At 45.2% G+C, this 20,248-nt stretch overlaps 1 protein-coding gene and 1 long non-coding RNA gene across 2 annotated transcripts; both read left to right on the top strand.

The window, feature by feature from the left end:
- The first annotated feature begins 1,773 nt into the window (after positions 1-1,773).
- Positions 1,774-12,332, top strand: LOC144105093 (uncharacterized). Its single transcript, XM_077638281.1, has 7 exons — positions 1,774-1,957; positions 2,035-2,123; positions 4,498-4,708; positions 5,136-5,210; positions 10,172-10,228; positions 11,244-11,309; positions 12,325-12,332. The coding sequence occupies exons 1-7, from the start codon at positions 1,774-1,776 to the stop codon at positions 12,330-12,332; spliced, it is 690 nt and encodes a 229-aa protein (XP_077494407.1).
- A 5,504-nt stretch (positions 12,333-17,836) lies between these two features.
- On the top strand, positions 17,837-19,819 carry LOC144105487 (uncharacterized). The gene is made up of 2 exons (XR_013308806.1): positions 17,837-17,873; positions 19,655-19,819. It is a non-coding gene; the product is annotated as an uncharacterized LOC144105487 (long non-coding RNA).
- Positions 19,820-20,248: the final 429 nt, after the last annotated feature.

Here is a 20,248-nt window from a genome sequence, read left to right as displayed (position 1 = left end):
TATCTCTTGAATTTGAACTCGCCACAGCAGATCTCAGGGCTCTGCGTGTGCCGCCCTAGCTGTACTTTCTCGTTTCTTGACAAAAGGGGGGTGGGCGAATTAAGGGCCTGAGTTGGGGAAAAGTGTGTGAACGTCGAACCGACATTCATTGCGAGCTGCAAGGCGGTGAATATATGTACTCACAGTTAATACGCTGGACTGCACATCGAAAGCAGACAGTGCGGTTTAATGCGCGTTGCATGCAATTCGCATTTCGGAAGTAATTTGCGCTGTCGCACACCTGAGTATACATACGCGTACTATCGTGATCGAAAGGAAGGCGAACAACACGCAGCGTACGCGCTCAGCTGTTCGCACTTCTTTTCATCACGATTTTACTTCGGTGGTAGCAAAAAAGACGCCATAGAGTCGTCCGTGATGCATTCTAGGACGAACGTCATGTAAAAGCGCGATCAAAAGAAATATGAACAGCGGAGCGCGTAGGCGCCGCGTTGTTCGTGTTTCTTTCGATCGCGATAGTAATTGCTACAAATTGAGCAAAAAATTAATGTAGTAACTGCATAACGATGCAATTACGTATAACACACAAAAAGAAACACGGAAGACGCAGCGTCAACTTATTTGTGTCACCCCTTTTTATGCCACAGCACATGTGTTACGAATAACCAACTATTATATAGCTAGTGTACATACGCGTACACTCTAGCTATTGGAGAGAATTTACTAGACTGCATCCCGTCGATCAGCTGGTGTCCTAATTCTGTTTTCTTCTTTTTTTGCGATTGACACCATTAATACGCCTGAACATTATGCGGGGCATCAACTTTTTTCTGCCCTTTACAGCATGCAAAAAATCTTGCTCATATGTGCAGTACCATTTGCCTGATCGAGATAGTTATATAGTATATTTACTCGAATCTAGGCCGCAACCAACACTTTAAGACGATCGACGCTTGAAAGTAAAAGGTCGAATAGATCGGAACGTTCAGCGGGGACAGCACGCAAACGGCATTTCTTTAATGTGAACCTACTCCCGCTCACTCGTCCTTGCCATCACTGGCCTCCTCCGTATCACTCTCCTCTTTGTACAGTTCCAATCTTCTGTGCAGTCAATCTAGAGGTTTGTAGTGCTGCTCTTTTGAAACGAGTGCTCAACCAGGATTTCCGGGATGCGTGTTTAAAGCGGCCTGTCGGAGTTTGCTCGTGCGTTTCATTGGTCACGTGGAATCTAAGCCGACCTAAGAGTTCTATATCTTGTGATTAAAAAAAAAAAACTATCGGCCTAATATAGAGTCGAATATACAGGGCCCCTCAATATATTTTCTGCGCACTTTGTACTTCAATTGCAAGTTCGCGTTTAATAATTCTCTTTCCTTAAGAGCCACTCTCGGGCTTTTTGGTCCTACCAGTACTCGGTATGAAGTATCTGTTCTCCACCCCTTATTTTTTTTCACTACATATTCACGTGTATATGCACATGAGTACTAGGATATATTTTATTTTCACATGCCGCTTGTCGCGGACATTTTTAATAAAAAAACAAATTAAACGGAAATCAACATGCCAGATAATTGCTTGTTTACAAGGAAAAGTGGTGCGGTTTCGTTTCCGACATATACGAAGTTATTTGGTTTCCGGCCAAGACTAGGCGTAGCCATACCGTTTCGTAGAAGTCGCGGCAGATGTTTAAGCCTAGCCAGCCTAGCGTAGTGTGAAGGTGAGCTCTGGTGTGCTCTTATGTGCTCGCGTTGCTAACTCTGTTGGGGCAAGAAAATGTTCGTGCTTGTCCAGTACGAAGGCGAAGACAAACGCTACGTGGTATCGGACGCCGACGTTCGAAATTTTGCACCGCATGATATCGACGACTTCGAGAGGGGGAAGACTTATGATGTGTTTTGGGCGGGCAACACCACCACCCGGGGCGGATTTTATAAGGCCACCATTGTCCATATGACAGGTAAGAGTTAGGATCCTCTCCGGCATTGCCGAACACGATTTTGGCGTTCACTTATAATAATGCGGTAAAAATTGCAGAGACTGAAGAAGAAATGAAAACGTGGCGCCAAAACAAGCGTATGGCCTCGCGCAAGTGTTCCTCGAAGGATGGCCCGCCGCGGAAGAAGGTGCGTCCAACTGGCTTTCCTGTGCTTGCTGAACATTATGCGCTTAGTTCACATTAACCGCAATTATCTTTGAACCAGGAACTTACCAACATGTGTACTGTGTCCCTGTTCTTGATATTGCTTTTTTTTGGATTAGTGATCAGCCTAGGAGATTCACGCACAGGTTCCACGTTTTGCCCGCTGCACGGCTTTCACGTGTTGGCGGTCACACGGCAGCAATAAAAACGTCGTTCCAGTAGATTTATTGATTTGCAGGTGGGCTTAGCGCGGGACAATGCAGGGACAAAGGACGAGCGCTAACTTGCTACTGAAAGAAACGGAAGCAGAATTACTAGCTCGAGGATCTTAATGCACGCCCAGCTATCCGCTGAGGATAGCAAGCAAGTTTTGTGTGGACGTTGTTTTCAGGGCACCTCGAAAACTGTCAAGTCTTTGTGCACTGGCGAGCCAAAGTCATCACAAACTGGCTTGCAGCATCAGGCTTGCAAGTTAGTTGCGTGCAAAGTTGGTGTTGTTTACGAGGTCCCTCTGAGCTGTGGGCGTGTCTAAATAGGGCAGACTGGTCGCTGCCTCAGTGAACGCCTAAGGGAACATGCTACTTCTTTTAAATCGTCTCAATCTAACAACCTGCCTAAGCATTATTTGAGCTGCAAATGTCATCCACTGTTGGGAAAAAGAAAAGTTCTTGGCCGTTCTAAAGGACAACTAGCAGGGGAGCTTCTTGAGGCGTCATTTATTCATGAGCTAGGAAGTGATAAGTACCTGAGTGACGCGTCTATTGTCATGTTGCGAAATGAATCTGTTTCTAAATGTCGAGTAATTTCTTGGGTATTGCTGCTTGAAGGATGAAGAGGTGCTTCCAGTTTCTTTCTGTGCCATTTTTGTCGCCATTCAGTCCCAGATTATCTTGGTTCAGTTTGCCTTTATCCAGCCCCCCGTCTTAATGAGTGGTAGCTGGGCATGCACATTCAGTTCCTTGAGCTCGTAATTCTGCTTCTCTTTCTTTTAGTTGCAAGTTAGCGGTCATCCTCTGTCCCTCTCTTGTCCTCGTTTGTCTCACGCTAAGCCCACCTGCAAATCACGACTTGCCAACTGGCCCAAAACTCCACTTTGCTCAGTAGATTTCTTGCTTGGAGGAATTTCTTCTTGTTGACAGTGCACGAGAGATTTTTTTCTCTCGCATGCTGGAAGCTGAAGGGAAGGATTTACTGTGTCTACCAAGGTTTGCGACAGTCAGAAATAGGGGCACCCATCGGTAAACCTTTAAATTGCCTGCAAAAGCAGCTTCGTAACATAAAGTGTTGACTAATGAGAATAGTGGGAGTCAGCAGAGATTCGGCAAGTCGACATAGGAGCCATGAGGTAAAGCTCTGTTAGCTTCGAGATCAGTAAAGGAAAAGTACGGCAAGACCAACAGGAAGGAACGCTCGAGCAAAGTGAACAGTGAAATCCGAGTTGTTACCCTGTGCTATTCGGCCCCTGCTCTATGGGCCGCCCAATCTCTATATCTAGCTACCTTCACTGTGCCCTCTCGCCTCCTGTTGGCCTTGGCTTGATGCGTGTATGCAACTAAAATGACGCCGATGACATAGCCTTCATATGTACGTCACTACGAGCCCGTCTGCTCTATCGTTTTCTGCTCAACCGGCTGTGTTTGCTTTAGCGAGATGGAAATGTGATGCGCCAAAAAGAGCATAATGGCGTTGAAAACAAAACGGTGTTTCAGCAGTTCTGCCAAACACTATCATCTGCCTACGACTTTTGATGGGGGGAGGGGATGCGCATACGGCCAGCTAAAAAAAAAGTTATTTCCTAGAACTGTAATTATGCAAATGACTAATGACGCCCTAAATTGTAGCCACTAAGGTCAACCCCCAGTGTACATATGCTTCCTGACCCTCTTTTTAAAATCCAATGCAGCTTTAATCACTTAGTTGTGAACAAGGCTCCTGTACAGTAGGGGAAACTATTTATCCTTTTAATTTTTATGGTTTCAATTCACGTTTTAATGTGATGTCTTATCAGGCAAGTTTTTGTTGAAGTCTCATTTTTGTACCAGTTTTCTCGGGTTACTAGCTGTCCCTTGACCTGGTAGTTGGCTTTCCGTGGGCTGGAATGCTTAGGACAAGGTTTAGGACCAGTGGCTATAGTGCTCGGCTGCTGACCTGAACGACACGGGATTGATCCCGGCCGCTGCTGCGATCGCATTTTGACGGAGACGAAATAATAGAGGAGTTGCTTTGGGATGTTAAACCCCATAAAGCCTAAATCATTCTTTTGATGGATCACTATTTCATCCTGCTGGCAAAGAGTTTACATCCACTTCATTTGGAAAAGGGCCGAGGATTTGACTAAGCACTTCTTTATTTTTCAGTCCAAGCTGAACTTTCAGGCTAGGGCCCTGGCAAAAAGAAGTGCTGAGGACGAGCTGATGGCACAAACAAGTGAGATGGAGGGGACTGAGGGCACAAGCAAAGCTATAAGCCTTCAATCCAAGGTTGCAGACTTGGAGGCACGGGTGAAGGAGCTCGAGGGCCTTAACAAGGAGCTGCAGAAGGCCCTCTGTGCCAAAGTTTTGAATATGGGTATGTGCATAATTTGGACTCCAAATGCTTGCCTGTTATAGCAAGATTGCTTTTTACACCACGCTGTAAAGGGTGCCCTCTTTCTGCTAGTTCACATAGTCTTTCACCGTTGGTCATGAAGTGACAGCTTTTGCGAAGCTATATACTTGGGTAACAGTGAAAGTGGGCTGCCTTCCTGCAGCAGGTGCTCACTGTTAGTAGGATTTACGCAGTACAAGAACTGCATGTTAAAACCACATGCACAGTGTTTTGGTTGCATCAAGACAGCTATGCACTATCACTAGATTCTACCATTGTAATTAGTAAATATGAGAAAACGGAGCATTTCTGTACAATTTCTGCACTCAAAAGTTATCACCTCTTCAGTGTTCTGAACCTGGCATGTCGGTTCAGTAATTTGATGCTTCCCTTTGTAACTTCTCTTTAGATTCCTGTGTGTTGGAATGTGGCCATGGGCAGCCAAGTTCTCACCGTGCGCAGCCAGGACCACCTAGAGCAGCAGGTTCGTAAACCTCTTTTGCAACGCAGAATGGCATAGTGAATCAGCAGGTGTTTGAGCATTTGCTATTGAATCTAGATTACAGTGCCATTTACACTGGCCAGTGCCCATGTGACCAAATGTGTAAACAAAAAAACAACAAAAATAGTCGAAGCAAAATGTTATGCTTGGAGTACACCTAAAACATGGTCGCTGTGAGCCAACCATTGTCTGATTCCACAGCAGTCGAAAAGAATGAGTGCGAGAGAGGGTGAAGAGTGCAGGAAGAAAGACTGAAGTTAATGGCAAGAGCAAAATCGAACACCAAGGCAAAAGCAGTTGTTAGTAAAAGACAACAATGTGAACTGTAATGGAAACATTTTACACAAAGGTGCACCATCTGCCTAACTAAGTTGCTTCAGGATAAAGGCCACCAGTGTCCAATGCCCCCTGTCCCTGTCCAATGCCAGCTGTGGCCAGCTTATCCTGCTAACTTCCTAATCTCATTCACCCGGCTTTCTGCTGCCATCTGCTACACATGCCTTTGTGGTAGGTGATCCACATTTATTTGGGGTCCCGGTAGCTGCGGATGGTGAGCCGACGGAGCGGGCTGTTGACGTTGCTGGCCAGGCCTGTTGCTGAAAGCGTTCTGTAGTGCGTGAGTCAGGTCGCGCTCTGAGCTTCGTCTTCATCAGCGCCTCTGTCGATACCAGCGCCGCTACACCTTCTCGTGGACCTCTTGCTGCTACTGCTGCTGCTGCTGCTGCTTTTAATCTTGCTCGTCCTTCACTGTTTTGTTTCGTCACTATTTTTTTTTTGTTATGCTGATCTAGTTTCCTGATGGGCCCATGAAGACTGCCTCAGATTCATGACATTTTGCTTTGGCTATGTTTGTCTTGTTTGTTTGTAGTTTCTTTGTCCTATGGGCTCTGGCTGTTCTATAAATGATGCTGATAAAAAAATCATGAGCATAGTAGTTGACAAGTGGCATGGCAGGGCGCTGATTGGTCAGCAGGTTGTGTGTCGTCGCGAGACCACATGATATAACTGAGTCGACAGCTGCCAACTCGAGCAACACCTTTGACATGAGGGTGCGAGATGGAAACTGAATCCAGGACTCTTGGATCCAGAGTCAGACACTCTGCCCCTTGGCTATGCATGCACATTCATACGGCTTGGTTAAAGCGGGGCTCTGTATCGACGGGTAATCTGCAAATAATGTGACTGGCTACGATTGTATTCTTATGAGTGTGTGAGATAGAGGAGCAAGTTAAAGAATTAGTGGTTACGAGAGTAGCAAAGTGCATGTACACAAATGAGGATCTGCAAGAAGTCTGATGGGAGCCATTAAACACTCCCACATCAAGCATCGAATGAGGATCTGCAAGAAGAGTCTGATGGGAGCCATTAAACACTGCCACATTATGCCTTTGAAGGCGACGAAGCTGAAGAATCCCCAATTTTTTTGTTTTTGAATTTTTTGAAATTTTGTTGTGCATAATGAATGCTCTTCCCAATTTTGAGCTATTTTTTTAAATGTATTCTTCTTTTGAGTGAACATGGTAAATGCTGCTCTGTGTGCTTAATTTGTTGATAGTGTATTATACTGGTATCTGTATGAATAGGAAGTTTTGTCAAATCTTATGTGCTTATTTGATTTCCAGTCCCCGGCCATGCTTCTTGGGTTCAAAGTCAGAGTGCCCATGGCAGCAGTGCTTCACAGGCTTAGCCCTCGTCGCCCTTGCCGCAGCTGGCTGGTACCAACTTTTAACATTCTTGAAATGTTCCCGTGTTATCATCTTGATGCAAAATTAGCATAAACTGCTGCCTTTCTACTAGAGCAAAAATTCAGAGCCTGGATTGTTAGCAGGGCTGTTCTATGTAGAGTGGCTTGCACATTATTTCATTCGAGACACTGTAATGATCGGATCAATCAAAGCCCAAAACCTGTCCTCAAAAGAGTTAAGTTCTCGTGACATAATGCTGCTATACAGTCCAGCTCACTTTATGAATATGACTACATATGGGGAGTTAATTACTACAGCACTGCCGATTAGGCTTCTTATGAACAATATGCCATGTCTAGTGAATAGAGCTTACTGGTAGCATGCAGTGGCAGAAATGCTCATCTTTTTCATTGATTTCGACAAGAACGGTAGTCACTGAAGTGTCAAGGGTTTTTGCGCTGTTGAATTTTGCATGAAGTCGACCATTGAATGAAGAAGGAGTTCTTAGATGCATGCAGCATGCAGTAGACTAGAGTCACTAAATAAAAAGTTAGAGTACCGGCACTCTTTTCTCTTATTGTTATGTGCCGCTGCCACGATCATTTGTCAGTTTGCACCACGTGATAATTGTTTACACTGCGATGGTTCATGGGGGTGGCCATTTTGTGGCTTATGCGTTTTCAGTCGGCCAACTGTGGTAGTCCTAGTGCTGCGACGCTGCAAGTGCTGTCCGTGGCCGGCGCATTCACCACGAGATCCCGCGCTTCGCAGCATTTCAGCTGCACAAGAGCATACGAGGATGCCGTTTTGCTGCGTTGTTGGCTGTTTCAACTCGCAAAATGACAGAAAACGCTTCATGCGCTTTCCGTTGGGGAAAAAGGACGGTGCTCGACTACGCGCATGGCTGCAACTCGTGAGCCGCAATGATTTCGATTATGCCATTCCCTGTAACGATTATGCCATTCTCTGTAACCAGCCCCCAAAGTTTCACAGAATTATAATGATTACTGTACTCCGGAAGCGTGCTGACCACCCAGTTACACCGGCTACAAGTTGCGAATACACGTGCAGATGGCTCGCTGCCGTTAGCTTCAAGATTAAGCCGCTGTTTGAAGCAGTCACCAGTGCGCCCAGCATTATTTTACCTCCAGCGGGGTTACCCTTGCCTTAATCACCGTGAATTGCACAGCCAGAGCGCTCGTATATTTCTCCTGTAAAAGTTTGCAGTAACCGCGAAGACACCCGTAGTAGCATTGCACTCGACCGCTGCCTACATTGAGCCATTAGAAATTCTCCCGCGGTGTTGACACATTAGCTCCTACAAAATAAAAGCAAGTTTAAAAGGCAATGCATGAAGTGTTATAGCAACAGCTTCTACTGAGGAGGCGATCGCAATATATATAATAAAGCATACGAACAGCGCAACGCCGATTGTGCAGAGTCTAGAAAAATTTGCCCGGAATAATCAACAATAACCTGGAATATTTAAGTTCATACTGCAAGGAGTGTCTCCCCACGATGAAAGCATAAACTGTTGGTAACTGCTGTACCCTTTGCATTTGAGCGGTTCCAAGCCGCACGATTCCCGCCGCAGCGTCAGGGTGGCTAGCAGCATTGTTTATGAAATGGTTGGGCTAAAGTTAGCGGCGAGGTCACAGAAGTGGCAATCTGATAACAATGATAAACACCAAAATGGCCGCCCCTGCTTAACAACGTGCTACAGTGTCGGTACTCTAAGTTTTATTTAGTGACTCTACAGTAGACCAGCCTTAGTCTCCAGTTGTCAAAGAAGTTGTAATGATGCAATGACAAAGCTGCCATAGCACCTATGACGTGAAGCATTTCATGAATTCTGTGCTGTCAGCATGCAATTGACATGGTAACAGCGCAAAAGCTGGTGAGCTGGTTGGGAATCCAGCGCAAGGCACATGACAGCTTCAGCCGGTGAGGCATACCGTATTGAAATTTTCAGTTTGCTGGCAGCTGTAGATCACTGACTGTGTGCAGTAGTTTCACTTGCTCTGATGCTCACTTATCGCACCCCCACTAGACCCAGGATTCTATTATCGGCGGTTTGCCCGTGTAGGACATATGGATCATTGGGGGAAAAAGTACCAGACCCCCCCCTCGAAGTTTAGACTCATGCCACTGTGCGTAGGGGCGTCACCTGAAAAAGCACTTCTGGTGTCGAAACAGGCCCTCTGCGCCGGTCTCGACACCAGAAGTGTTTCGTCAGGTGGCGTTCCCGTGCAGTGGCAAGGGCCAGAACTTAGACATGGCGTCTGTTACTTTTTCCCCGTAATGGTACACACTATGTAACTTTGTAAATGTTTGGCATGCTGTTACACTTTCAGTGCAGTCTTTTTTGTAGCTTTTCTTGAGGCAGCGCCTTGTTTTGAGGGCACCTCCTCTCAAAAGAAGGGGACTGGGATGTCTTTCAGTGTCCGGGTGCTTCTGCTAAGACGCGCAACTGCTTCAACTAAAGGATGAATTGCAGTGCCTCCTTGTTTCGTCTGACTGAGGCATGGCTGCAGTTTGTCGTATCCGAGGCGCTGTGACAATGGGCTAATGCACATTTTGACGGCAGGACTGCCCTCATTCATAATTAGTAAGCGTCAATTATAACTGGAGCTGGTATTGCGATTACAATTATAGCATGTGCAGGAGCTATGGACAGAAATGCGAACAGAGCGGAGCCTGGGTAAAAGCACAATGAATAGAAATGCGAACAACGGAGCCTGAGTGCTCCACTGTTTGCATTTTTTTTCATCTTACTTTCACTTCAGTGGACACGAGAGTCGTCTGTTATGCATTCATAGATTACTTTAACATCTTTTTCTTACCACCTTTGTAAAAGCGCGATCAAAAGAAATTCGAACAGCGGAACGCATATGTGCCGTGTTGTTCACATTTCTTTCCATTGTTATAGTACTTTATAATGAGAAGTACTGCCTACATTGATAGACATTCTTTGCTAGTGTTCCTAGTGACACCATTTTTGTGGTGCCATTATTCGCATGCAAGGCACTGAATATTTCCTGTCAAGGGGTAGCCAGCTTGTCAAGCAGCCGTATGGTCGCTTTTTGTGGCTGATCCTTGCCTGCAGTAAGGAAAAATAAATTAATTTCAGGGTATTTTGCGGCAATAAAAAGGGAAACACTGTTGTTGAGAATTGTGTGTTACGTTCGTTTCAAAAATTTTTCTGGGCAGGAATTTTGGATGCAAGACACAAAAGGGTCGTTTTTATTAAGTTAATAGTGGACCCTGCACCATTTCCCGACGTGAACCCCGCAGACGAAGCAAGGCTGCCAAAAGGTATGTTTCTGCTTGCACAAGCTGAAGGAAACTTGGCAAGAGGGCTCTTCATTGTGCGAATAGCAATTCTTTAATGGTGTTCCCGGCATTTAACTTTTGTTTTACTGCGCTGAATACTGACTTCATCATTATCAATGCCTTGCAAGTGAAAACCCAGGTTTATTTTTTTTTATGCCGAATGTAATCTGACCCAACTTGGGCAGTCGGCTGCCAGTTGTCAAGCTCACTCCTGAAAAAAATTGTCTTGGGGCGGTCTCTACAACCTCACTTTCCGCCTTGTAAGTTGGCCTCCTCTGCAATTGCAGTACCTGTCTGCTGCATTACATGCGGCTATCTCAATACTGTGCCCTTGTATTTGTGAAGCCATGCTCCTGGTTTTTCTTAGAGCACATTTACATCAAGAAACATGATTTGCTCCATAGCCTTCAGTAATAGTGCCTTGCTGCACTGGAGAACTATGGTATCTTTGGATTTTTGTGGTGTATTCTGAAGGAGTCGGCCTTTTCACATTCTAAGATATGGAAAGCAGCATGCATCTGTTGTTTAAAGCACTTGTGACTCGTTGGCATATACTCATGGAATGCATGCGATGCTGAAACTTCCACCACTCCACTGAAAGGCGTTATCTTTGTTCCGATTTTGGTGTAGCTCTAGTCTTCAAAGGTAAAACTGCCAGCTATGTTCCTAAGCACAGATGAGATTTCAAACATAAGCAAAGGTCTGAAATTGTGTGAGGTGAAAGAGTTTAAACGGTGCTAAGTATCTATTACCTCAAATCAATGGGAAAAAACTCAAAATCAATGAAAATGAAAAAAAAAACTGAAAAAAAGCTACCCAGGGCACTTAATTCCTTACATGCTATGAATGCGAAAGCTGTGTGGGTTAATGTTCATACGTGCAGAATTGGTCATTCTTTACCTAAGATTCATAGATGGCAGATAGTTCTCGCACTTCTACTGTAAGCTGCTTTTTACTTTATCCACCTGTCTTTCTTGTTTTTCCTCTTATTTTGCAGCTGTAGGGCCTACAGCACAAGTAGACAACACAGTGGGGATCACAAACGAAGCTGGAGAGGTGCGTGGTATTTCGCTAGTTTTTTGTTTACGTACTGTGTTAGTCAGAGGTGAGAAAAAAAGCATTTCTTGAGACTTCATAATGGCCGTGGACTCTGGACCTCTTCTGTTTACCATGCTCGGGCAGCTTGCTGGCCGCTAGAAAAGTCTAGACAGGAAGGTTCATCATAGTCATAAGGGATGGTGGCCACGGATCACGGAAGCACGCTGCTTTGCTTGCTACTGCGTATCGTTGCTTGCACATGTACGGTAGATTTTGGCTCCTTGGGAGCAGAAGAAACGATGTGAAGTTATTGGGCGGCTGCAGGCTGTAGAGCAAACAGCTGATCGCGTTTCGCACACATATGGCTACGACGACACGAGTGTATGGTGTTGTGTGCTATCTTAAAATCTGAACTTACGCTTCGAGAAATCCTCAAAAGCATGTGACGAGCAGTTGCACTGGCTGCTCGCTTCCGCCCGCGCATCTTGTCCCACAGCTTTCCACCACTCCTCCTCCAGGCAGTGGCTGAATCGCTGATGTAGAAGCTGTGAGACAAGACGCACCGGCGGAAGCAAGCGGCCCCCTTGACAAAGGCCAGCTAGAGGTTATGCCCTATGTGCATAAAATGCCACATAACCTGAAGAAGGTGGCGTCTTAACAGGGAATCCGTCTTGTGTTCTCCGTCCGCCCCCTGCAAGTTGTCTCAACTTTGCAAGCATGTGGCGGACGGTCCGTGCAGCGCCGCCTGCACCACTGAAGTGGTGTACCAGTTTCCACTGCAGTGTGGCAGAGTTTGCATTGGCCAAACTGGCCAATGTATCAATGATAGACTGTGGCAGCATTTCTGCTCTCTGAACAGTGAAATTGGTGCTAATCTCCCCAGACATTGCATGGAATGCAATGGTTGTTACCCCAAGCTTAATCAAACAATATCGTAGGAGGGGGAAAGTCTAGAATTGAGCGGGAGATTTTAGAAGCAGCACACATGCACACACTTGGCCTTGACACCCATGTAAGTGAGCCTTCTCTGGCTCTCCTAGAAAAATAGACCCGGTTTATTATCAACAAGTGATAGTTGCGTCACCCCTTAGCAGTCGTTTTTCCTTTGTCATTATGTGTTATTGTACCACATGTTATTCTTGAGTTTATTGTTTTTATTATTTCATGGCATTCCACACACAGACCCAATGTTTTGCTTCTATGTGTTTTTTGATACTCAATGTCATTTGGTGTCTACTTCTGTAATCTTCCACGGTGAAACACATAAGTTACACTGTGCCACATGTAAGTGTTTTGTACAACAGTGGCAACTTCAGACATGATTGAGTCCTGTTTTTTCGTAGTGTGTCAATCTTAATTGAATTGAATCAAAATATTAGTGCATCCACTAAGTTGCCAGTGTTCTTCACAGCATGCTTTAGGCAAGTCACAAGGCCTGTAAAGCAGATAAGTTTCCAAGCATACCGGAGCAAGCTTTTCCAGTCTTTCATTGTATTGTAAACAGCATGGAACACAGCTGCAGAGAAGTAAAACAGCAGGTGCTGTGCTATATATTAATTTTTTAGACCTTCGCTTACCACAAATAAATACCAACTTGACTAACCTGCCATAATTCTACGCCTCTTGCTGTGACTGGCTTCTTTGCCAAAGGGTTGCAAGTCACGAGGTGCGGTGCCCGCTTGGAGCTGAGAACTGTTTTCGCCCTTGCTAGCTTGATATTAAATATCGCAGTACTGGCTATGTGTGTTAATATTTTAAAGGTGCCGGTACAGTGCATGTAATGAGTGCAGGCAGTGTAACAGTCGGTGGGTCTTGACTGTTGGGGCCCATGAAGCTAGTCCGGGTTGTTCTGCAGTCCCGATGTAATTATGGAATATACAAGAACCCCAGGTGGTAGAAATTTCCGAAGCTCTCCACTACGATTTTCCTTATAGCCTGAGTTGCTTTCAGACATCAAACACCATAACACCAAACCAAACCATTTTTTACCATACACATATGAGTACTGCAGCATGTATCATGCTTTTGGAAGCAACTAGTGTGCAGCATTTGATAGAAAATACATGCAAGCCAAAAGTTTGTTGTCTCCACTCTGCAATGTGTCTTGGTTACTTTGAGCGGAAATTAAAATGTGAAAGTGCTTCTCAGGAAACGCATCTTAGACTGGTTCCTTAATATGTACATTTTTTAGTTGCTTTGAATGTTCAATCAGAAGTCAGATCACTAGCAAGTATGTTTATGTTGGCACTTCATGTCGGGTGAGTTCTGCATTTAAAACAGTATTAACACCATCTGTGCTCTGTGTTCATCTTCAGGTTCATGTTGGGCATGGAAGCTATGTGCCCGTGGCTGCATGGAATCGCCTGCTGGCATTGGGCAGTGATTCCACATTCTGCAAACAGTTGGCAGTGTGCCTGTGGGGCAACGAAATCCTCGCCCAAAGGAGCCTCACAGGCACGCTGTCAAATAACGCCATCTCTAAGGGGATGACAAAGATACATCCGCCACTTTCCCCTCTAAAGGTGGCTTCAGTGTCAGGTAAACCACTCGTTCTTGTTGCATAGCTGCATGCATTTAGTCACTCTTACTGGTGAATGTGGTGAATGTTTTTAGAATGTGGCCCATTTGAGATTCTGTGAGTTTGTAAATAATTAATTGCATTACTGTCATTGTTGTCAGACTGATGAGAACCAATTCACACTATAAAGAGGACTTTACAGTGAAAGCTCGTTAATTCGAACCTCGATAATTTGAATTTTTGGATAATTCGAACTACACTACTTGGTCCGGCCAAGCTCCATAGAGATCTCTGTATAAAAAAGCCCGTTAATTCGAAAGCGAGTCGGTTCCGCTAAGGATAATTCGAACTACGCGCTGCCGCGTCTAGGCAGCTTGGCACACAGCACGTGGCCAAAAAAAAAATAGCACCTCCGCATAGTTAGAGGCTGCGCATGTCTTAAACAGGGACAGAAGATGGATTCAGATAAAACCGTGGAAGAGTGGGCAAAGCCTAAATGGCGCAATCACCGGCGCGGCGGCACCAACGGGTAGGGGTCGACGGCCGCAGTGACGGCTGCCTACCCTCATTTCCGCACAGCCTCCGAAACTCGCCACTAAATACTCGCTAATTCGAGTGCTGTTAATTCGGAAATATGGATAAATACTGTCGGCGCACTCTCAGCCAACGCCCAAGAAAGGCTATGACTTCGGACGGGTGCTACGAATTACGTGCGAAAAGCTTTTTTTCTTTCGCGAGTGTCGCCCATCTTTCCACCCATCAGTCGCCAATGGAAGCATGCGGTCAGCCGCGATCATAACGCCGGCTTTTAGCATCGCCTGGCGGTCAGCCGCTGGCTGGAAGCGGCCAACGTCGGCTATCAGCGCAGACTAATCAGGGCGTGACTGTGTCAGGCTTCCGCCTGCTTCTGCAACATGGCTGTGCCTGCCAAAGCGGCTTCTCACTTCACCACGAACTCGTCGTTGCCGCTACACTGTGCCTCATGTCCACGGCAAACAAAAGTCGCACGAAGCTTTCGCTTTGTCTGAAGATGTCCACAGCACAAAATTTTAGCGATGAAACGCGCCAAATTTTCAGAATGCTTCTGGATTTTCAAGGCTGCTTGGCTTAGCCACTACGCGTCGGTTGACGTCAGGAAGCGCAGGAGGTTGAAACAGGTTAATTATTTTGGTTCAGAAAAGGGCCATGAAGAATAATTGGTCCTCTTGGTCGTCATTGAATAAATAATAGTTTAATTGTAAATGCACAGCTGTTCTTTTCCTCATTTTACTAAGCATATGAAATCACGCAGCTTCTAAACCCTGGCGGCAGCCGACCATTTTCCGCCACTTGTGGTGCTGCACGGCGGCGGTGCGGGGAACGCCGTGCCGCTCAAAGTCCGCAGCGCTAGTATGCTCCTATGGGTCGCCCTTAAGGCGAATGTACTGAAAATGAGGCTTGCATAACCGGACAAGCGCTGGCACTATGCAAAGTTCACTTCTCCCCTTTGCTAGAGCTAATGTCAAAAGGTAAACACACTGGGATGTTATCGCTGCGCATCATCTTGGCGCACTGCCAAGAAATGCGTTGTGGACCGTGAAGGTATGAAATAGAGGGAAGTGTTAACGACTGACGCTTTTTTTTTCAAATTCTTAGGCAGAAATTTGGGGTGGGTAGGTTCGTTACACAAGTAAATACGGTACGTTTACTACCAAATGCAAATGGTTCTTGCCAGTTTTTTCGAGGCCATTCGTTATTCGAACATCCGATAATTCAAACTTTTTTTCCCGGTTCCATGAAGTTCGATTTAACGAGCTTTTACTGTATATGAAAGTCACTTGAGTGATGCTCTGCTCGTCTAGTGGCAGCTGAAAAGTGCACAGTGGGCTGTGGGATCAGGCAGCAGCTGTTGCAGCCGCTGCTTTCCAACCTTCTTGCGAGGAAGGTGGTTTGAGAGGTCAAAATAGAGGTCGTAAAGACATGACGTATGGTTCCCTGCAGTTTTTTTTGCGTTGGCTCATGATGGTTGCAAGACTTTTGTTTCAGACTGATTCTGTCTGCTGTAAAAATAGACTCGGGGACTGAACGCATTCTGTTTGCATTGCTGTCACAGCAGTTACTGAAGGGGGTGTGTTGTTCAAGAGGTACAAGGAAATATCAGTATCATCAGCTGCCCCATTTTAGATGAACGTGTCCGGAATGAACATGGCAGCACCAGTACAAAACAACAAATATGCAGCGAAAAGTTGACACACAAGCACCCCGGTGCCAGGAAAAAGTGCTAAAGTTGCTATATTTAAACGCGGAGTAGACTGCTGCTAAAACTTAGTGAAATGTATGTTTTTCAACATGCGCTGTCCATGGTTCAGGCATGATTCATACAGAGCAATGACATCGAATGGCATGATACGCAACCAGCTTCTGGAATAATGATTCACTCCTGTGAATCGGGTGTTACACTTACTAGAGGACAGAAGCCCCCTCTCCCATTGATCTTTAGTGAACTGTGCCTGTGCCACTTGCTGCCACCTTTTCAGAGTCGTGGGATAGAATTTGCTGGTGCCAGTTGACGACCGATTTTTCGGACTGTCTACGGACCACTAAAAGTCTGAAAAATCAGGCAGTTCGGACAATCAAATTTTATTGAAAAAATTACGAACTTATTACCAATATGCCGGAGAAAGGGGTCAGTTGTATTGCACACATTATAAAGCTCCTCACGGCTAAATTTCTCCGCGTGACGTGCACAGACGACGGCGGTGACCGCTTTCACATGCTCGGCCTGGCTGTGGTGCCCTCAGCATGTCGCCGATAAATGCACGGTTGGGACAAAGCTTAAACGAGAAAGCAAGCACGCTGCTGTGGGAACTGCGCTGCACCCGCAATACGATGGGCCTGGAACGAGAATGCGAAGATGGCGAGACAATAACAATCGAGAAACAGCCGAAGCAGGTGCTCTGTCGGCATTGGCCTCGTAATTAGGCCTAGCGACTGGAGCCAAAATCGGCATTGTATCCAGCGATATGCTCTTAGCGGTGGCTTGCGTATAATGAGAGGTGTCTTGCCTGTCATCGAAACGCTAGTTGTTTACGGTTTTATGATAGAAAAGTCAGGTTTACGGTGTGTTTTGCCGCGGGTACGCTGACCTCGCTTTGAAATGCACCACCATTTCCTCCTGCGCTCGCCGTCTCCGTGAAGCCGTACGCCTCCCACGCAGCTTTGCTGCTACCTGCTCTCGTATTCGTGACGAAAGACTCGGTACAGATGATTTCCGTGAACTCTCACTACTGTTAAAGTCCGTGTGGCGGAAGACATTCAAGAACAGTATAAATTCAAAACCACGCGGGTGCAATGTGCCGATTTGCGTAGAACTTCAGCATCGCAAGTTAAGAGGCTCCCTTTAAGCTTGAATTTCGTTTTGTTTGATCAAGTTTTCAATCTCGCTTGCAGTTATGAATTAATGAGGTTCGACTGTTCACATTAAATGGCAGCTTCAGTATTGGCGGCGAGTGCGAATGAGGTCTGAAAAATCAAGCAATCAGTTGTGGTGCGTCTGAAATTTCAGGCACTCTTGAACATTGGCTCTATGGGCCATATCGCGGTGCCGTGGAAAAGTCCAAATAATCAAGCATGTCCGAAAATTGTCTCATTTTGTCTTCAGCAGCTCAGAGGTAGCTAATGATGAAGGTGAGAAGATGTCATGCGAGGTGTACTGAAACTACGGATCTCTTTGCTTGTTAATTTTTTTGTCAATTCAACTTTGGGTAGGCTTGCATAAGAGTTGGCATGAAATAAAGTGAAGAAAGCAGCAACCTTTGTGCAGTTTCTGTATGCCTCACATGACCTGAGCCCGTGTTTTATGTCATCTTACCCATTCGCTGGCTGAACCAGCAACAAAAAAATGGAAAAGCTTGTTTTCAAATTATTTTATGATTTTTTCATAAACACACTGACATTAATTACTCATTGCCCAAACTTTGCAGATTCCTTCCGGTACTATTTGATGCTGAAAGGGTGCTCTGCCGAGGAGCTTTCAAAGCGGCACAAGAAGGTCTTGCGGTATTTAGCACAGAAGTGCTGTGACCTGCGGCGGTAAATATCTGTGCAATATCTGTTTTCTGGTGTGTGAAAATACACTCTAATTTGCTTTTGTTTTCATTATCATCAGTATAAGTCTGATGAACTGGCATGCACTGGCTCCACCGAAATGCAGCCGCAATGTCCTTGGTATCAGCAGTCGAGCGTCCCAACCACTAAGCCACCGCGGCAGTGTTCGTTGTTTAGGACGCTCGACAGCTCAAGAGTGTTCGCATTATGTGGCACTCGTAGGTTGCTGCTGCTGCCAGCGCTTATAGTAGCAGTAGCAACCTTCACGTTTTTACAAAGATTACATTTTTTAACTTTACAAATTGATGAAATTTGCCCAAATTTTCTTGAAACTTTTGTATGAAAACTGGCATGAAACTGCTTCGTTAAATCGAGGGAAAAAATACAAGGATTTCAGTGGAAACTAAAAACTAAAATTAAACTGTTGCGCAGTGAACTTCCTTATATTGAGGTTCTATATATTGAGGTTTAGCTGTAACTAGGGGTGTGCGAATATTCGAAATTTCGAATACGATTCGAATATGTTTCATATTCGGTTCATATTCGTATTCGAGAAATGATATTCGTGAATTTTCGAAAATTCACGAATACTCAGCAGCGATCGTATACCGCGCCGACTTTCGTAAATCTGATTGTTGCAAAAGCGCAATATATGGGCAGATTATCTGAATATAGAGTTTAAAGTTCAAGGAAAACAATAAAAATGCCTTGTTCTCTTTCTTCTCCGTCGTTTATCGCGTCGACCGATCGCATTCCGATGCCGCTAGACTTGACCTTGTGCAGAATACCGCAAGTGGGCTTTCCCACTTACCACACGTGCTGCGAACAACATGGGGGACGAGCCGCTTCTAACGGTTGCAATGCGAAAGCTTGTTTATTTTTTATTTTTCTGTAATGTGTTATCTAATTAATGCCCACACCCATGGCATTCGTTCTGTCAACGCTCCGAGCGTGACCATCGCCATCTTGTTTTGGTCAACTACGCTATGCGGGAAAGCCTACTTGCGGAATTTCACGTGAGGCTCCCGAAGGGATGTCTAGGTCTTAATTAGGACGAGTCTTAACTTTTTAACTACCAACCTCGAGCTGCACTCGTAATCGTAAATTGTACCAATATCTCCACTGACGACTGCGGCCAGATGTCATGCTGCTATCACTGACAGACTAGCTACAGTCTGCTACAGCTTACAAATTATAATACTAGAAGGTGTTAGTTTTTTATAAATATGTTTCATGCATGTAGAACATTTTAAGCCTGACAACAGCCATTTTGGACTTTCTGCATCACTGTGCCTAGAGATGTATCGCACAATGTCTGACTATACTAATGATGAAACCTTGTTTATGCTGGGACGAAGCAATGTCTATGCACTCTAGTGCATTACAACGTATCGGATCGAATAGATATGGGGTTGTAACCCATTACTATATGGCATGCACTGAGGGAAAGGTGCCCGCAGGAGCAGCTTTTTCATTTTAGATTTTAATGGGAGACCATCTGGTTTCTGCTTTGGCCTGAAGTGCAAGGTTATGGATGTGGGGGCAGGTTTTCGGCACCTTGTTAGCTGTAACTGTGTGGTTTGGCCATGATGGTTAGTCCTTTTTTATATTGATGCAGTGTCATTTACCTAACGCATAATTGGTTGATGCAAGCCCTCGTTTGTAAAAAGATGAGCGTTCATTATAACTGCGGCCATAAGTCTTCTTGACTGTCTAAAATGGGTGTCTGCTGACATTCAGTATTACATTAATTTTTCTTTTTTCAGCCAAGACAAGACCGCTTTTGAGCCACAAGAGCCTGCAGCCAGGAGCCTGCAGCTGGGAGCCTGCAGCCAAGAGCCGGCATGCAGCCAGGGCAGCGTGCATGAGCAAGTGCTAAAAAAAGCTTAATTATTTACAATAAATATATTTATCATTTTCATTTCAATTAAGCTATGTGGTTTTGTGCATGAATTACTCTGGAATGGAAGAAGCTTTTGTTAATTGAGAGGCGACCGTTAACAAGCTTCGCATTTTTGTGCATGACTTCCAGAATGCACAAAGCCTGTGTTACTTGATAGGAGACCATTAAGTTCACAAGATTTGCACAGTAATAACTGCAACACGCGTACGAGGCACTACACAAGACAAGACAGACTACAAAAGACAAGACAGACTACACAAGACAAGACAGACTACAAAAGACAAGACAGACTACAAAAGACAAGACAGACTACAAAAGACAAGACAGACTACAAAAGACAAGACAGACTACAAAAGAGAAGACAGACTACAAAAGACAAGACAGACTACAGACTACAAAAGACAAGACAGACTACAGACTTCAAAAGACAAGACAGACTACAAAAGACAAGACAGAC

The sequence above is a fragment of the Amblyomma americanum genome, chromosome 9 (genome assembly GCF_052857255.1).
Source record: "Amblyomma americanum isolate KBUSLIRL-KWMA chromosome 9, ASM5285725v1, whole genome shotgun sequence".
Lineage (NCBI taxonomy): Eukaryota > Metazoa > Arthropoda > Arachnida > Ixodida > Ixodidae > Amblyomma > Amblyomma americanum.
The sequence above is the reverse complement of the archived record's forward strand: the minus strand, read 5'-3'. Positions and strand labels throughout refer to the sequence as shown.

Bases quoted from the DNA above. Each gene is read 5' to 3' on its own strand.
- LOC144105093 (XM_077638281.1), top strand. From the start codon at position 1,774: ATGTTCGTGCTTGTCCAGTACGAAGGCGAAGACAAACGCTACGTGGTA. The intron at 4,709-5,135 runs GTATGTGCATAA...ACTTCTCTTTAG, and splicing joins TGCCAAAGTTTTGAATATGG to ATTCCTGTGTGTTGGAATGT. The intron at 5,211-10,171 runs GTTCGTAAACCT...TTAAGTTAATAG, and splicing joins AGGACCACCTAGAGCAGCAG to TGGACCCTGCACCATTTCCC.